This window comes from Paramisgurnus dabryanus, chromosome 3 (assembly GCF_030506205.2).
Source record: "Paramisgurnus dabryanus chromosome 3, PD_genome_1.1, whole genome shotgun sequence".
Taxonomy (NCBI): domain Eukaryota; kingdom Metazoa; phylum Chordata; class Actinopteri; order Cypriniformes; family Cobitidae; genus Paramisgurnus; species Paramisgurnus dabryanus.
Window position 1 is genome coordinate 19409697 of NC_133339.1, and position 15462 is coordinate 19425158.

The 15462-nt window shown below is 37.7% G+C and overlaps 2 protein-coding genes across 3 annotated transcripts in view; one reads left to right on the forward strand and one right to left on the reverse strand.

The window, feature by feature from the left end:
* The window catches only part of sp100.4 (SP110 nuclear antigen, tandem duplicate 4), a 93668-nt gene that overhangs the window by 44047 nt on the left and 34159 nt on the right, over positions 1 to 15462 (reverse strand). The gene's annotated exons all lie outside the window — the stretch shown is intronic.
* LOC135733977 (interferon-induced very large GTPase 1-like) lies at positions 912 to 14002 on the forward strand. Of its 2 annotated transcripts, XM_065252820.1 has the most exons (6): positions 912 to 947; positions 3623 to 3696; positions 3887 to 4025; positions 4664 to 4699; positions 8764 to 8795; positions 8934 to 14002. In XM_065252820.1, the coding sequence occupies exons 3-6, from the start codon at positions 3893 to 3895 to the stop codon at positions 13680 to 13682; spliced, it is 4950 nt and encodes a 1649-aa protein (XP_065108892.1). In that variant the 5' UTR covers positions 912 to 947; positions 3623 to 3696; positions 3887 to 3892; the 3' UTR covers positions 13683 to 14002. The 2 variants fall into 2 exon arrangements, with proteins under 2 accessions (XP_065108892.1, XP_065108893.1); XM_065252821.1 differs by lacking the exon at positions 912 to 947 and having other exon boundaries at positions 3565 to 3696.

The following is a 15462-nucleotide window of genomic DNA, read 5'->3' on the forward strand; positions in this document are numbered from 1 at the left end:
AGTCTCCAGAAATAGTTAGCAGGAACAACGAGATTTACCATAGCTGCAAGTTGTTTTCTCTCTGTGTTGTTTGTCAGTTTTTACCCCTATATGTTTGTTGGGGTAAATCAATTATATAAAAAAATGGTAAGATGTAATATTTGGTTATACAGCATTGTTTTTTGAGCACCTCAAATACTTTTGAAAAGTATTCCAGGTTTAGATAATGCCCTGTTTATATATATATATATATATATATATATATATATATATATGTATATATATATATATATATATATTTGCTATATTCTGTACACAAATCACAATGTTTATTGCAAATAGTGGAGAGTAATCTTTTCCAGATGAGGGTAGCATTAGCACCCTTTAGAGGAGAGAGTTAGAAGTGCATTGGCTTTACAAGTACTACATGCTCAGCTGTAACAGATTATTATGTTTGCTTTAAATTTAGGAGCACATCGATTATTCATCAGTTACTGCAATAAATTATATGTCACATGAACTAAATAAGTGACACATATAATATACTCAGTTGTCACAACGATTTGCAAAATATTCTTAAATTAAAACCAAATCAATCATTAACATATCAAAAATCAATCATAAGCATTTCCCCAAATACTTTACATAGGTTGATCCAGAAACACTTTATTCCTCTTCTTTTGTTATTATTCTAAAAATCAATGTTAGTCCCTAACATTACTTGCTATTATGCATTATTATAAAATCTAATTTGTTATTCTTTAAAATTCTTAATATTCCACTGCCAGATGCTGTAAGATCTACTTTTCTCCTACTTCTGTCATTTTATTTAATGTGTGTGTTATTGTTGAGAGGATTGCCACGTCACTGGCCACGTCACAACGCTTCCAGCAGCCTATGAACGGCATTTAAATCTTCATATTACGCTGTCACTCAGCTGTTGTAAACATCCCTGAAAGAAACTCAGCGTGAGTATTTTAACCTCTTAGCTGCTTATTTGTGATCCTATCCTGTTTCCTTGCATGAAGAGATGTCTTTTTTGGTACAAACAATTATTTAGATTATTTTAAAGTTCACACATTAAGGCATTTTGAAAATCAGAGTGATCATCTTTATCACAATATTTTGTCTTGTTAGGATAAGTCACATCATTGTTCTCCTTTTTTAAGTGGCTTTGGATCAAAAATGTCTGCTAAATGTATATTAATATAGTAAAAAAATAATTAAATGAAACGTAAGTCTTTTGAATGACAAATGATTATGTGGCTTATTTTAAAGATGGAAGGTAAACCTGATTGTGTAGAGATTCACAAAATTGTTAAAAATTCGAGTGTAGCAAGAAATAACTTTTTTTAAATAAAAAAATAGCTCCCTTTCTTTTCCTGCAGCAGGTGTGTAGAAGTGACTTGAAACACAGGCATTGTAAATTTGGATAAATTTGTTTGCCATTCATGATGCACCTGAAACCAACCAACCAGTCCAACATGTTTTCCCATTGAAGATGCGGATATTCAGCATTGTTTTTATTTCATAGGTGGTTGTAGTAATAATACAGATATGTTTATACTGTACACTGAACCAGGAAGATCTAACATTTAAAGTGATTGTAGGTGGAAAAACTAGATTTGTGAAGTAAAGCATGTGCATTGAAAGCCAAAAAATTGTGGGTGGGTCCAAAACATTTACTGGAGTAGATGCTTTCTTTTAGGGATGTGCGTGTTTGTATATTAAGCCTTTATACAACATAAATGTATCACACAACATGCATCTATCTGCACAAAATGCAATACTTAAACTAACTTATTTACTAGATAGAAAATGTAACTCCTGTCGTGGTTGTGCACCATAATCATAAGTATGTTTTAAAACACGTCTGGTCAAAGCACAAGCTATAACATCAAGCAGCTTTAAGTCTTTTGCTATCATTTTAGTGATTAACGTTAGCTGTGTCGTCTCGTCCTCTCACCTGCTCTCAGTCAAGTTTCGGTCTCTGGTTTAAATATGAGATGATAACTTGGACGACGCTGTAAATTTTGCACCTGACTTACTTTTGTTTTACCAAAAGTGAATCAGAAAATCACGGCATCCTTCTAAACCATAGTGCCACTGCGATGTGTGGTGTGTTCAGACCAGTGCTGCCAGCAGTGTTGGGTGTAACTAGTTACTAAGTAATTAGTTACTGTAATTTAATTACTTTTCCCTTGAAAAAATAAAGTAAGGGATTACTCTTATTTTCCTTGTAATCTAATTACAGTTGCTTCTGATGTAAATAAATACTGTGTATGGACTCTTAAACAATGATGTATACTATAATACAATAGTGGATTTAACATGGTTTAAGTTTACAATTCTCACTATTAACTGGTTGATTATTAGCATTAATAATAATGAGATGCTGGCTGTTTATGAATACTTAATAGCACATAATGCCTGATTCTGCAAAACCTTATTCTACGTCTTTAACCCTCCCCATTTCTACCAATACTTAAAATTATTAACTTCTTTAGAATTAATAAGAAGAAGTTGTTGGAGTATACTGAGGCAAAAGTAGTTAATAGTTAGTTAATAGAGAGAATTGGACCCTAAAGTGGGACCAGAATAATTGATGTACTTTTATATATTATTTCTTCGAGCCATTTCAATCCTTGTGTCATGTACTAAATAGGATTCAGAAAGTAATTAGTTATTTTTAATTAAGTACTTTTTGGAGAGAGTAATTTTTAAAGTAATCTAAATACATGATTGAAGATGTAATTAGTAACTAGTAATTAATTACTTTTTTGAGTAACTTACCCAACACTGGTTGCCAGACTGGAAATGTCACATTGATGTTATGTGTAACATTATATTAGATTCTTACACTTAGGGACATGTACACCAAAGAGTTAAAACGCGGCTGAGAACACCAGACAGGCGTGATTTTAAGGTATGGATGATTTCGCTTTTGAACCCTCAAAAAACTTTAACTCAATTTTTTTTTTCAAAACTGACTTTGCTGACTCTGTCAACTTCAAACACATGTAGTGTTGTTATTTATTGTCAGAATGTCAAAATATCAATAACTCATTTTTGAAAATGTGCTTATTCTGACTCATTTTGTCCGCATGGGTCACATTTATAATTAGGGCATTCCTCAAGTGGAATGGATTTGACTGATGGCGCTCCGACCCAACATACAGTATACAAAATTAGAGAATAAGGGAGTGGATCCAATATCATTGGTTTTAAAAAGTGGGTGGGTCTAAAGTAATAATAAAGGAATAATAATTAAATATATCTTTCTGAATGCAGCCTTCATTGTAAGTAGCCTATAATGAGTAAGGAATTGAAACTGTTCACAATTCTGTTTCATACTTGTCTTGCCTGTTCATTGCATTTGCTGCTGATCTCAATTTAAGGACTATATTGCTAAAGTACAGACTGCTAAACCCAGCATGAGTTGTTTGAATCTTTTTACACTTCTGTTTAATATCTATTTTGTTAAGCTTGCAACAGATCAGGGTGGATCAGGGTGTTACAACTGTCTCTGCTCTCTCCTACAGGTTACCATTAGTTTGACACAGATTGAGAATTTGTTTTTGTGTGTGTGTGTGTGTGTGTGTGTGTGTGTGTGTGTGTGTGTGTGTCTTTGCTTCCTTTCAAGTTAACACAATGGTGGTGACAATGTTTCTGGTGTAACTTGTGTTATTTGGGCAGCAAAAAACCTTTGTTTTTTGGGTAAGTACAACTAACAATTTATTATAATTATTATAAAAAATATGGGTACTTTAGATTAATGGACCAATATTATTACATCTAAACTACTCAAAACTTCAACTATGCTGTAAAGATGGAACTTGCGACCATAGTTGACCAATGATGCTTGTGGGAATCCCCAGCAGGTCAAGTAATTATTGTTATCTTGCAGATAAAAATGCTGAAGTCTGTTTGGAGTTATTTGACCTCAAATCCTGATCCTAAAAATCAGGATGACAAAAGGGAAACACATGCTCAAGAACCAGAACCTGAAGAGAGAGAGGAGAAAAGTAATGAATCAATTCAAAAGAGTAAGTACCCGTCTTATTTGCTTGTATTAATTAATGTTTATGAGAGAAAACTAAAGATTTTTAATAGTTGTGTTTATAACTTTGTTTATTGATTTGTGTATGCACCATTTAGTCAAATAATTTCTTATCTCTTTATGGTCTAAAGAATCAGCCAAAAATGATTCAAATGGCAGTGGTTCCTCAACCTTTTTCACTTCATGACCCCCTACTTGCAAACAACAATATTGTGGGCAAGTACGGGGTCAAAACACTGATCTATGGCATTGTGTAGGACCTTTATTTTAATATTGTACAGTAGAAGCATTACTAAAAGCAGAAATCATGAGCCAAAGCCCCATTATCGCTAACAAACACTATTAGAAAAGCTTTTGGGTAATAACCAGTCAGTCATTGGTTGTGGGCAGGGCTTTATCAGTGTGATGTTATATTAACAAGCAAATCAAAACAGCATGCCTAATGAGACTGCTTTAGTTTAATGGGGATTACAAAAAAATTTCATTGCATGGTTATTGTGTTCACACACAGCTAACACAAATGTTTGCCCAAATACCTTGTAAAAGTAGATTTTGCATAACATGTGCCCTTTCCAGATTTTGTGAATCATTATCTTGTCATTTTATTTATTATTTTTATTCCAGCCAACATCAAAAACCAAAAAAGGAAGTCAATAGGAGGTAAGTTTAAGTGATTAAATCAATACACTGTCAACTTATAAAATTACTTCAATTGGTAACAACAAAAAATGTAAAAAATCTACTTAAAATTTCACTTAAGGTTCACTTTGGGTGAAAAATGTAAGTTGAAAAAAATTACATTTATAAGTTGTTACAAATTAGGTGTTCCAACTTTTTACATTGTACTGTGGATTTTTACATTTTCAACCTTAGTTAGTGTAAGGATCAATCGATTTTGAGAGACTTGTGAAATGCCAAAGAACATTGGCATGCAGTATTTGCATCTGCTGGAACCTCCCCTACTTGTCATTACTTGTTCCTTAACCCATGATAGTGATCTAGGTAAACTGGGAAGTGAACCCATCTAGGCGGAACTAGGAATGCTGCGGAAACCCCTCCCTATGATGTTTCAATGGGTGGCATAATATAATATGGAACAACTGCAGAGGTTTTCACATATCAAAGTCTCTGAGTAGTAACAAATACCTGAAAGAGACGCAGAGTGGACTCTGCTAAGGAAAAAACGTGGGCTGGTAGTATTAACCTACAGCACTGTTGCCTCACAGCAAGAAGGTCCCGGTTTGAGCCCTGGCTAGGGCAGGTGGCCTTTCTATGTGGAGTTTGCATGTTCTCCCTGTGTCAGCGTGGGTTTACTCCGGGTACTCAGGTTTCCTCACACAGGCCAAAAACATGCAAGATAGGCAAATTGTCCCTCTCCCAACCTGTGTATGGATCAACTTGTCTGAATAAAACTTGTGTATGGATTAACTGGTTCTTGCCTTGAATATACCCGTATATGTTGGAATGGTATAAAGAAAAAAGAAGAAGAAGATCAAAAGGCTCTGCAACATCGACTGCCAAGGACGGTGGAGGAGTACCAAATTCTTCTTTTTGTAAAAAGGACTAATGGCACTAAATTAGCATCATAATGGCACTGCAAGCCGACACACAAACAGATTTTTCAGTTGTTTACTGGTTTAAGGAGAGAACACAAGAGGAAACACTATAGAATCTAGTAAACATGTTAGGTGTCGCCCAACCTGCAGCTTTACAGTTGTCTGTTAGGGAGGAACCACGAGCCAATGCCCAAGATGATGCAACACTTCTCGTGGAGTGTGCTCTTAATTTAAACGGGCATGGCATGCCCTCAATTTGGTAAGCAAGAGCGATGATGTCTACTATCCAGTTAAACATCCTCTGCTTAGTGACAGCTTTCCCTTTCTGCTGTCCACCGTAACAGATTCATATCTTGGCACATTTATAGACAGTAAGTTTTGTGGATAACACTAATAATATTTTGAAAAAATGCATTCAACGTCTATTCCTAATATGGATCTGTAGGCTTGGAGTTAGTCAAAACATATTGGAGAGTGTGCTGACCTGTAATTTAACTTGGGCATGGTATGGGCATCTAAATTGTAAGCAGAGAAATAATCTGGCAAGAGTCACAAATACATTTAGTAAAATTATTGGTAGACCACAGATTAAGTTGGGTGAGGTTTACACCTAAAGATGTGTTGGGAAAGCGGAGAATATATTAAAAGACCCAACTCCTCTCTGTGATCAGTTTGTTTTATTGCCTTCTGGGAGGCAATTTTTAATGCCTAGAGCAAAGACAAATATTTATAAAACATATTTTGTACCTTCTGCAATCGAATTTATTAATCAAAAAGGTATGTGATTTAGTATAATGGTATTTATGTGTTCTGTAGTATGTGTTTGTAGGTGTGTTTGGTTTCTGCAGGTGTGGTCAAAACCAAATTTCAACCACGGTTGACAATAAAGGTGTATTGCATTGTATAAAGAGCTGGTTGGAATTCCTAAATCTGACAAATGAGCAGGAACAGGTGCAGACAATGAACTAAATGAGCAAAAGCTGACAAAAGCTTTGAGTTTGGTCTATGTACCACCGCAGTGCACATATGGGACACAACAAAGCCAGAATTGGGTCCTACAGTGGCAGTGCTTGTAGGCTTACCACCTAATCTCTAAAAGGAGTGGTGGGAACCTTGGGCACGTAGCCTGGCCTGGGTCTGAGTGTTACGCTGGAGACAGCGGGTACGAACTGTAGCCATGAATTGTCAACCAAAAATGCTAGGCCAGTGCAACCAGGATCAGACTTTTTATACAGAGAAATTTGATGATTACTGTTTGCAAAGGCTTAAATAGAGCACCCTGGAGAGCTTTCAGCACCATGGACAGGTCTCATGGAGGGATAGAGGGAGGGCGAGGAGGATTTAATCTCCTCACTCCTCTTAAAAACCTAATAACCATGTCGTGTTGTCCCATTGACCTGCCGTTTATCGGGGCATGGTGAACAGAGATGGCAGAAATTTTGTAAAGTGCACGGTTCAGCAAATACAAATCAAAGATCGGTCTTAACCCCCTGCCTTTCTTTTCAGGTCCTCTCCTTCACCAGCATGACCACAACCTCTGCACACAGTATGTGTGCGTCCACATTTTTCACTGTAGTAAAGTGGGTGCCAGAAAATCGGTGGGGGCCCTGGGTGAACTGAACCCCATAGCTGAGTCGGATTGTGTGTAAAAGCCAATACGAAGTGCTGGGAAGCTGATTGCCAGGCTCCCACAGATTGAGCGAGGGGAATTAACGGCACTACCTGTGTACCCACAGGTAAGGCAGCCGAGCGGAGTGGAGATGATCGCCAGTGTGTGTGCTGTGTCTGCACAAGTGAAGGCGTTGTGTGGTATAACACTCACCTGGCTCCACTGATGGGCAGCTGGGTAGGTGGAAATCCGAAGTGGGGTTCTCGACCGCATCACTGAAGAGGATGGTCTGGGAGATAGGAGCATTCAGGAGACGATTTTTGTCAACCTCCTTCATGTCCGCCAGATACAGCCAGAGATGGCGTTCCTGGACCACCAGGTTGTACATTGTACAATGCACAGAGCACCAGGTCGGTGGCTCCACAAAGGTCTGAAAAGACAGCTGAGTCGTGCCCTCCCACGTGCAGATCCACCAGAGCCATAGCCTAATAGACCTGCAGCAACCTCATGGCGTGAAGTGCGGAGGTCGCCTCCCAGCAGGCCCAATAGGCAGACGTTGTTAACACGGACGACTGCTTACAAGCCAGCGAGGGAAGGGCTTGCATTGCAAGCAGCCGCTCCACTGTCGGGATGTCAGCATAGCACTTAGCGGCCACTACATCTATAGAGTGGTGAGGGCTGCAAAGGCTGATTACGAAAGGAGAAAGGGGCTCCCCATGATCTAGTCAGCTCATCATGCACTTCGGTAAAGAAAGATAGCAGAGGTGAGTGCTGAGACAAACGAGCGTTTCCAGCTTCATCAAGTACCAATCATTAAGGCCTGAAGGTGGGCGAGGATCCGAGCCGACTTCAGATATAGACCCCCCCCTCTGTTACAGTGACAAATATGGAGTCTTGCTCGGGAGGACCGACAGATACCGGAGGCATTGTAGAATATGTCCCAGCCATCTCAATTGGCACCTCTGCTGGCCGCGGATCTGAGTGCTGAGACCCAGAGGGGCAAACAGCTTTTCAATAGCAGTCATCTGCTGGCTTTTGAAGCGAAAAAAGCTGATTTGGTATTGCACCTGCGGGGTGGCGCCAGCAGATGCAAATACTGCATGCTAATGTTCATTGGAGTTTTACAAGTTTCTCAAAGTCAATTTGTCCCACAAAGCACGTTCCTAATACGTTGGGCACAACGTGACGCCGTAGTGACTGACTGAAAGGGAATGAGAATTAAAAAAATAAAAACAATATATAAGTACAAGAAGTAATCGTGTTTTAGAATAGTCTAATTTATTTTACATTTTTATCTAAAATTCATTTCACATAAACAGTAAACAGTGCTTATTTCTAATGGCAAAAAGTGTAAACTCTATTAGCAAATTTTAATTCAATTTATTTCCACAATAGCTAATATTGTCACTGCATTTTATGATTACTATATTTTATTTATGAATACTATATTTTATTTTCTATAGGAGAATGTGGCAAGAATTATCCATAACAACTTTTTTACCTTGTACTAATTCCTTCGTTTAACACCTAAAATGTTTTCTCTGTTTATTTTGGTTTAGAAAACAACATTCATGTGCAAGAATATGATAAGGTAACACACATGCACACCTATGTACACCTTTGATTATTGATTATTACTTAGTACAACATTATCATTGTATTCAATTTCAAATAACAGACAAGTGATGGTCTTCTAAATAAATAATGTCTACATGCTTTACTAATATAGCAGGAAGAAGATAATTGTGTGAAGTGTGAAGCTCTGGGAGAAGAGTCAGTTCAATCTGAAGACAAGGACAAGATCAAACAGCAAATTAAGCTGCTTTTCAATAGACTCAATCTTAGTCTGATTCAATTGAATTCACAAGACTTTCTGCAGGTAACACCAGCGATGTTGCAGAGACATGAACCTTGTGAGGAAAAGGACTTGGTTCAAACTTTTATACAGCAACTCCTGATGATGGATTACAGAGCAAGATACATTCAAATAAAACAAAGAAAAGATGAGCTGAAGAGACACAGGACAAAAGGTTTAGATGCAGGACAAAGTGATGCTTTTGATCATATTTTCAGTAGGTCTGTACCTGTTGATGAAGTGAATAAAATACATCCTCTTCACCCAATGGACATTCAGATGGCAGTGTTTCTCCATGCAGATTATTTTCTTCGTCAGCTCATAGTAACCAAACTCTCACAGTGTCAGTATGCTGTTCCTCTGCTTGTGCCCAATCCTTTCTACAAAAAGATTGAGTTTCCATTATGGACCTTCCGACAAATCAAGAAGAGTTGGAAGTTATATGAGAAGAATGAAAGCAAAAGTCAGGCAATCTACCAGGCAGAGACACCTATGGTTGCATTTTTCAGGTTTTCAGCAGTTTCTACATCCAAATCTCAAATCATGAACAGTTTGATCAATGAACGGCATGAGACTTTCTTTCACAGGCACTGCCGTGGAAGCAGCAAATCTCGTCTGCTGATGGACGGAGTTGTTGAGATCGCCTGGTGTTGCCCGTCAGGAGAGAAGACGGATAAATTCACAGATTGTGTTGCGTTCTGTAATCTTCATGGTGATGGACAAGCTCATGAGACACAGCTAAAAATCCTCAATGAAGAGTCCTCCATAAATGTTGTGATTTTGCCTCATCTTGATAGAAGTCACAGAAGTATGACAATTGTGGAGGAGCTTTACAACAACTCAAAGCCACTTATCTGCCTTCTGACTGAAGACGAATCTGTTGTGACAGAGATGCAAAAAGGCAAATATAAAATTGGATTAAAAGATAGAAATAAATTTGATGTGTCTGAAGAACTGAGAAGAACCATCAATGAATGCCTCTCAAAAACAATTTCCAAATTTAAACTTTCAGATATGGTCAAACACTCAGAAGTCAAAGTAGATGAGAATGATAAAGACTGCAAGAGGGCACATGAAATGGCAAAGCAGATGACAACATTACTAGAAAACAATGAACTCTCTAAAATTAAAGAAACATTTCTGCCATGTCAGGGGAAGTTGTGGCACGATTGGTGTCAAAAGAACAAAGAACTACATCGACCTCAAGGAAACAACATTGAAATGCACAACAGCCAAAAGCAAATGGAAATGTTTAAAATCAGAGAAAAGCAGAAAGAATCTGGTGTGACAATATTTATGAAGATGTTTATTGAAAAACTCAACTCCAGCAAAGATAATGAGAAGCTATATTTCATCAGATGGCTTGGGTTCCTGCTGGATGAATATACATCAGAAGACCTCTTGGCACTTCATCATAAATATGATCAAAAATGGTCAAAAGTGTTACATTTGAAAAAGAAACATGATAAATCTGAGCAACTGAAAGCAGAACAAACACAACTTGAGAAAATGTCAGAAAAACTCAATGAAGCAACATTTGGCCTGGAACACTTGCTGAGAGAGATTGGCCAGATTTATGAATCACATGAATCTGTCAAGAAGGGTAAAGTAACAGGATATCAATTCAATGTTAGTTCTCTCCCACGACTTGCCGCAGAGCTCATGGTTTCTGGATACCCAATGGAGCTGATGGATGGTGATGCAGCTCATGTTCCTCTGATTTGGGTTAAAGCTGTTCTAGATGAGCTTATCAAGATACTAGGAGACCAGAGAGTCTTTGTCCTGTCTGTTTTGGGGATTCAGAGTACTGGCAAATCCACTTTGCTGAATGCCATGTTTGGATTGCAGTTTGCGGTCAGTGCTGGCAGGTGCACCAGAGGAGCCTTCATGCAGCTGGTCAAGGTGTCAAAAGAACTGAAAAAAGATTTAAATTTTGAATATCTTCTTATTGTTGATACTGAGGGGCTCCGTGCTCTTGAATTGGCTGGCAGATCAACAAGACAGCATGACAACGAAATGGCAACATTTGTGGTCGGTGTTGGAAATATGACTTTGATCAACATCTTTGGTGAAAATCCAGCAGAGATGCAGGACATCCTTCAGATTGTTGTTCAAGCCTTTTTGAGGATGAAGAAGGTACGACTGACTCCAAGCTGCATGTTTGTGCATCAGAATGTTGGAGATATCACAGCTGGCGAGAAGAACATGGTAGGAAAAAGACGTTTACAAGAGAAACTGGATGAAATGACTCAGTTGGCTGCTAAAGAGGAAGTCTGTGATGCTGAATGTTTCAGTGATGTAATTAAATTTTATATAAAGTCTGATGTGCGGTATTTTGCCCAACTCTGGGAGGGCAGCCCACCAATGGCTCCACCCAATCCATGCTACAGTGAAAATGTGCAGGAACTTAAGGAAGCTATACTCTCTCATGCTTTTGAATCTAATGGTGTAACACTGGCACAATTCAGAGACCGTATTGGTGACCTTTGGAATGCACTTATGAATGAAAACTTTGTTTTCAGCTTTAAGAATACTCTGGAGATTGCAGTGTACAGAAAATTAGAAGAGGAGTATGCAAAGTGGACCTGGAGTCTCAGGAGTGCCATGCTCAAGATTGAAGATAAATTGCACAACAGAATCAACAACAGGCAACTCCATAAAGTTGAAAGTAGAGACCTTGAGCAAGAGATGTCAAAGATCAATGAAGAGGTGAAAATGTCCATGAAGCAGTACTTTGAAGAACATGGAGAAAAAGACATACTGATTCAATGGAGAATGAAATTTCAAGAGAAAATTAAGGACCTTCATGGGGAGCTTGTAAGAGATGCAAAAAGAAAGCTTGATAACTTAATTTGTCAAAAGGAAGCTCTGAACAAACTTGATGGGGAGAAAACACTGCATGAGCGAAAACTCTTTAAGAAAAGCAAAGAGCTGGGTTTGAGTCTTAAACAAAAACATCTTGATGAGAATGAGCTGAAGACACAGTTTGATGAAGTGTGGGGAAAGTGGGTCTCTGAGCTGGCAGGGGATGTTCGCCCTCATGAAGACATTAACATAGTCAATGATATACTTACAATTTTAGGTGAAATTTATGAAGACACACTTGTGTGTGACAGATTAAACAAATTTGAAGGCATAATTCAAATGACTGATTTCTCCATATATGTAAATCCAATTAAAACATTTGGGATCCGTTTAGGAACAAAACTATTTGGCCTTCCATCAGAAGAACAGCAGTCAATAAAAAATTTGGTGCAGAGTATTGTTCGTGAAACTGAGAACCAGGTTAAGTCCAAATCAGTTGCAAAGATGGGTTACAACAAAAGCTACATTCAAGAAATTGCCCAATCTGTAAAAACAAATGTAGGAAACCACAAGTGCTTCCACCTCCAGTATGAATTCAAGAAAGAGTTCACAGTAGATTTGACTCTCTCTGTGTGCAGGTTAGCAGGTATGAAGTTTGCAGAGCTCCATCAGATGTTCAGAGAAGCTAATGATCCATTGATTTATTTAGAGAAAAAGAAACCTGAATACTACAGCGTCTTTCAAGGTTACTGCAGAGGTGCAACATCTGCTGCAGTTTTTGGGACCTTGATTTGTAATGAACTGAAAGAACCCATTCTCCAAAGTGTCTACAACAAAACTGCATATGATCTCGCAGGAGAGATGCGGACAAATATTCCTGCTTTCAAAGGCAACAGATCCAACCTGGAGAAACACATTCTGAAAACCCTAGCAGAGGAGGAGGACTTTGACAACTTCATTGAGTACATTCGTTTTCCCAGAGACCACTTTGAAGATTTTATCAAAACTCAAGTTGAAGCATATATAACCTCAGAGAATTCCTCAGCTCTTGCAATGGTAAAAGCGAACATTCGACACAAGGAGAACAGCATTATCACAGCTGCTGAAACCGCAACAGCTCAGGTCTTGAGTAAAAGAGGAGATGTAAATATGTGGCTGGAAGTTTTTTCATATGGTTTGAAAGATGAGCTTGAATTCAATAAAGAACGTCTGACTGGTGACAGCTGTCAGGACATCACTGACTTTGAACTTCTAGAAGAGGTTTTAAAGAAAGAACTTTGCCACATAATGAAAGATCTAAACAAAGGCTTGACAAACCCCTCTGATATCAGAATGACAATGTTTAGGAAATCACCAGATGAGATTTTGATTGAGCATTCCTGTAAGTGCTGTTGGGTTCAGTGTCCATTCTGTGGAGTTATTTGTGTTAACACAATGGAGGAACATCCTGGAGATCATATTGCTCCCTTTCACCGAAACTGTGGAGCAAATGGGATGAATTTTAGAGGTACAAAAATTCTTTGCTTGGATTTCTGCACATCTTCAGTGGCAAGTTACAATGATCGGTTTTATCCATCTCATGATTCAGATGAGACAGTTCTATGGCGGGAGTACAGAACTGCAGGTCCTGAGTTTGCAAGCTGGTGCCTCACACCTGATCTCTCAGAGCTGCCATACTGGAAGTGGTTTGTGTGTCACTTTCAAAAAGATTTGGAAAAGTTCTATGCTAAAACTTTCAGCAGCTATGGTTCAATCCCAGACAATTGGAGATCTTTCACAAAAGAGGACGCTCTTGCAAGTTTGGATAAATATCTCTAAAGCAGGAATATATATTGGAATCATTATACATTGATAATCAGAAATGAAAATGTATTAATGTAAAAAATGTATTGAATGGTATAGTGTAAAATGATTGCACCCTGTTCTTTTTATATATTTTGTTTGTTTGTTTTGTATGGTTACTCTTGAAAGAAATAATTATTTAAAAAAACTTTGTATGTACTGTATGTATGTACTTCTTGATACTTTTTTTATTATGAAATTATTAAATAATATTTCATTGCATTTAAATATTTCCTACTGATACTCCTACAGTTTATTAAAGTATATGTGTATTTAGGGACTACATATAGAACTTAAAACTCATGCTGTGATAAATGTAGTACTGCAACTACAGTCATGCTCAAAATTATACCCTGTGTAAATATGACCAAAGAAGTCTGTGAAAATAAATCTGCATCGTTAATACTTTTGATCTTTTATTTTAAAAAAATCTACAAAAAAATCCAACCTTTCATTGGAAAATAATAATTTTAAATTAGGGAAAATCTCATAATGATAGAAATATTTTTCTCTAATACACACTGCTCACAATTAATCATACCCTTTTATTTATTTATAATTTTTGCAACCTCCTTTTCCCAAGAGACAGCTCTGAGTCTTTACCTATAATGCCTGATGAGTTTTGGAGAACACCTGGCAAGAGATCAGAGACCATTCCTTCATGCAGAATCTTTCCAGATCCTTTAGATTCCAGATCCATGTTGATGCTTCTTCTCTTCAGGTTATCCCACTAATTTTCTTTAGGGTTCGGGTCTGGGGAATGGGATTGTTATGGCAGAAGCTTCATTTTGTTCTCAGTGACTCATTTTTTGTGGTAGTTTTGATGTTTGTTTTGGATTATTGCCCTGAAATAAGATCCAACCATGGCCCATAGCATGATTTTTAACAGGGACAGTCAGGTTTTGATTTTTTATCTGTTGGTATTTCATAGAATCTATGATTCCATGTATTTGATCAAGATGTCCAGGACCTCCAGCAGAAAAATAGGCCCACAACATTAAAGATACAGCAGTATATTTCATTGTACACATGGGGTACATTTTACTCATGTGTGCACCAAAGTAATGTTGAGTGTTTGCTGCTAAAATAGAATTTTTTTTTTGTTTAACATCCGTGAAATCTCTATTCTTATTTTACTAGACCTTAATGCAGCATTTGGCACAATAGATCACACAATTTTACTTGATCGACTAGAAAACTATGTTGGCATCAGTGGTCAGGTGTTAGCATGGTTTAGATTGTATCTAACTAATCGCTATCACTTTCTTTATGTAAACGAGGAAGAGTCATATCACACCCCGGTTAAATATGGTGTACCGCAGGGATCAGTTCTAGGTCCTATCCTATTCTTGTTATAGATGTTACCTTTAGGAGACATCATCAGGAAACACAACATAAGTTTTCACTGCTATGCAGATGATACCCAGCTTTAAATCTCCTCACATCCTAGCGAAACCCACCAGTTTTCTAAGCTAACTGACTGTATTAGCGATATAAGTGACTGAATGGCAAATCATTTCCTTATGCTAAACTCCAATACGACAGAGATTATTATTATTGAACCAAATCGGTCCAAACAAAATATGTCCGCTTACAATGTACCCATAGATGGCTGCACTGTGGTGTCGTGTTCAACAGTCAAGAACCTAGGTGGCTGCCTAGGTTTGTCATATCTCCAATGTCTGCCGCATAGCATTCTTCCATCTTAGAAATATGTCGAAAATACACCATGTGCTGTCTGCATCAGATGCAGAGA

Bases quoted from the DNA above. Each gene is read 5' to 3' on its own strand.
- LOC135733977 (XM_065252820.1), top strand. From the start codon at position 3,893: ATGCTGAAGTCTGTTTGGAGTTATTTGACCTCAAATCCTGATCCTAAA. The intron at 4,026-4,663 runs GTAAGTACCCGT...TTTTTATTCCAG, and splicing joins TAATGAATCAATTCAAAAGA to CCAACATCAAAAACCAAAAA. The intron at 4,700-8,763 runs GTAAGTTTAAGT...ATTTTGGTTTAG, and splicing joins AAAAAGGAAGTCAATAGGAG to AAAACAACATTCATGTGCAA.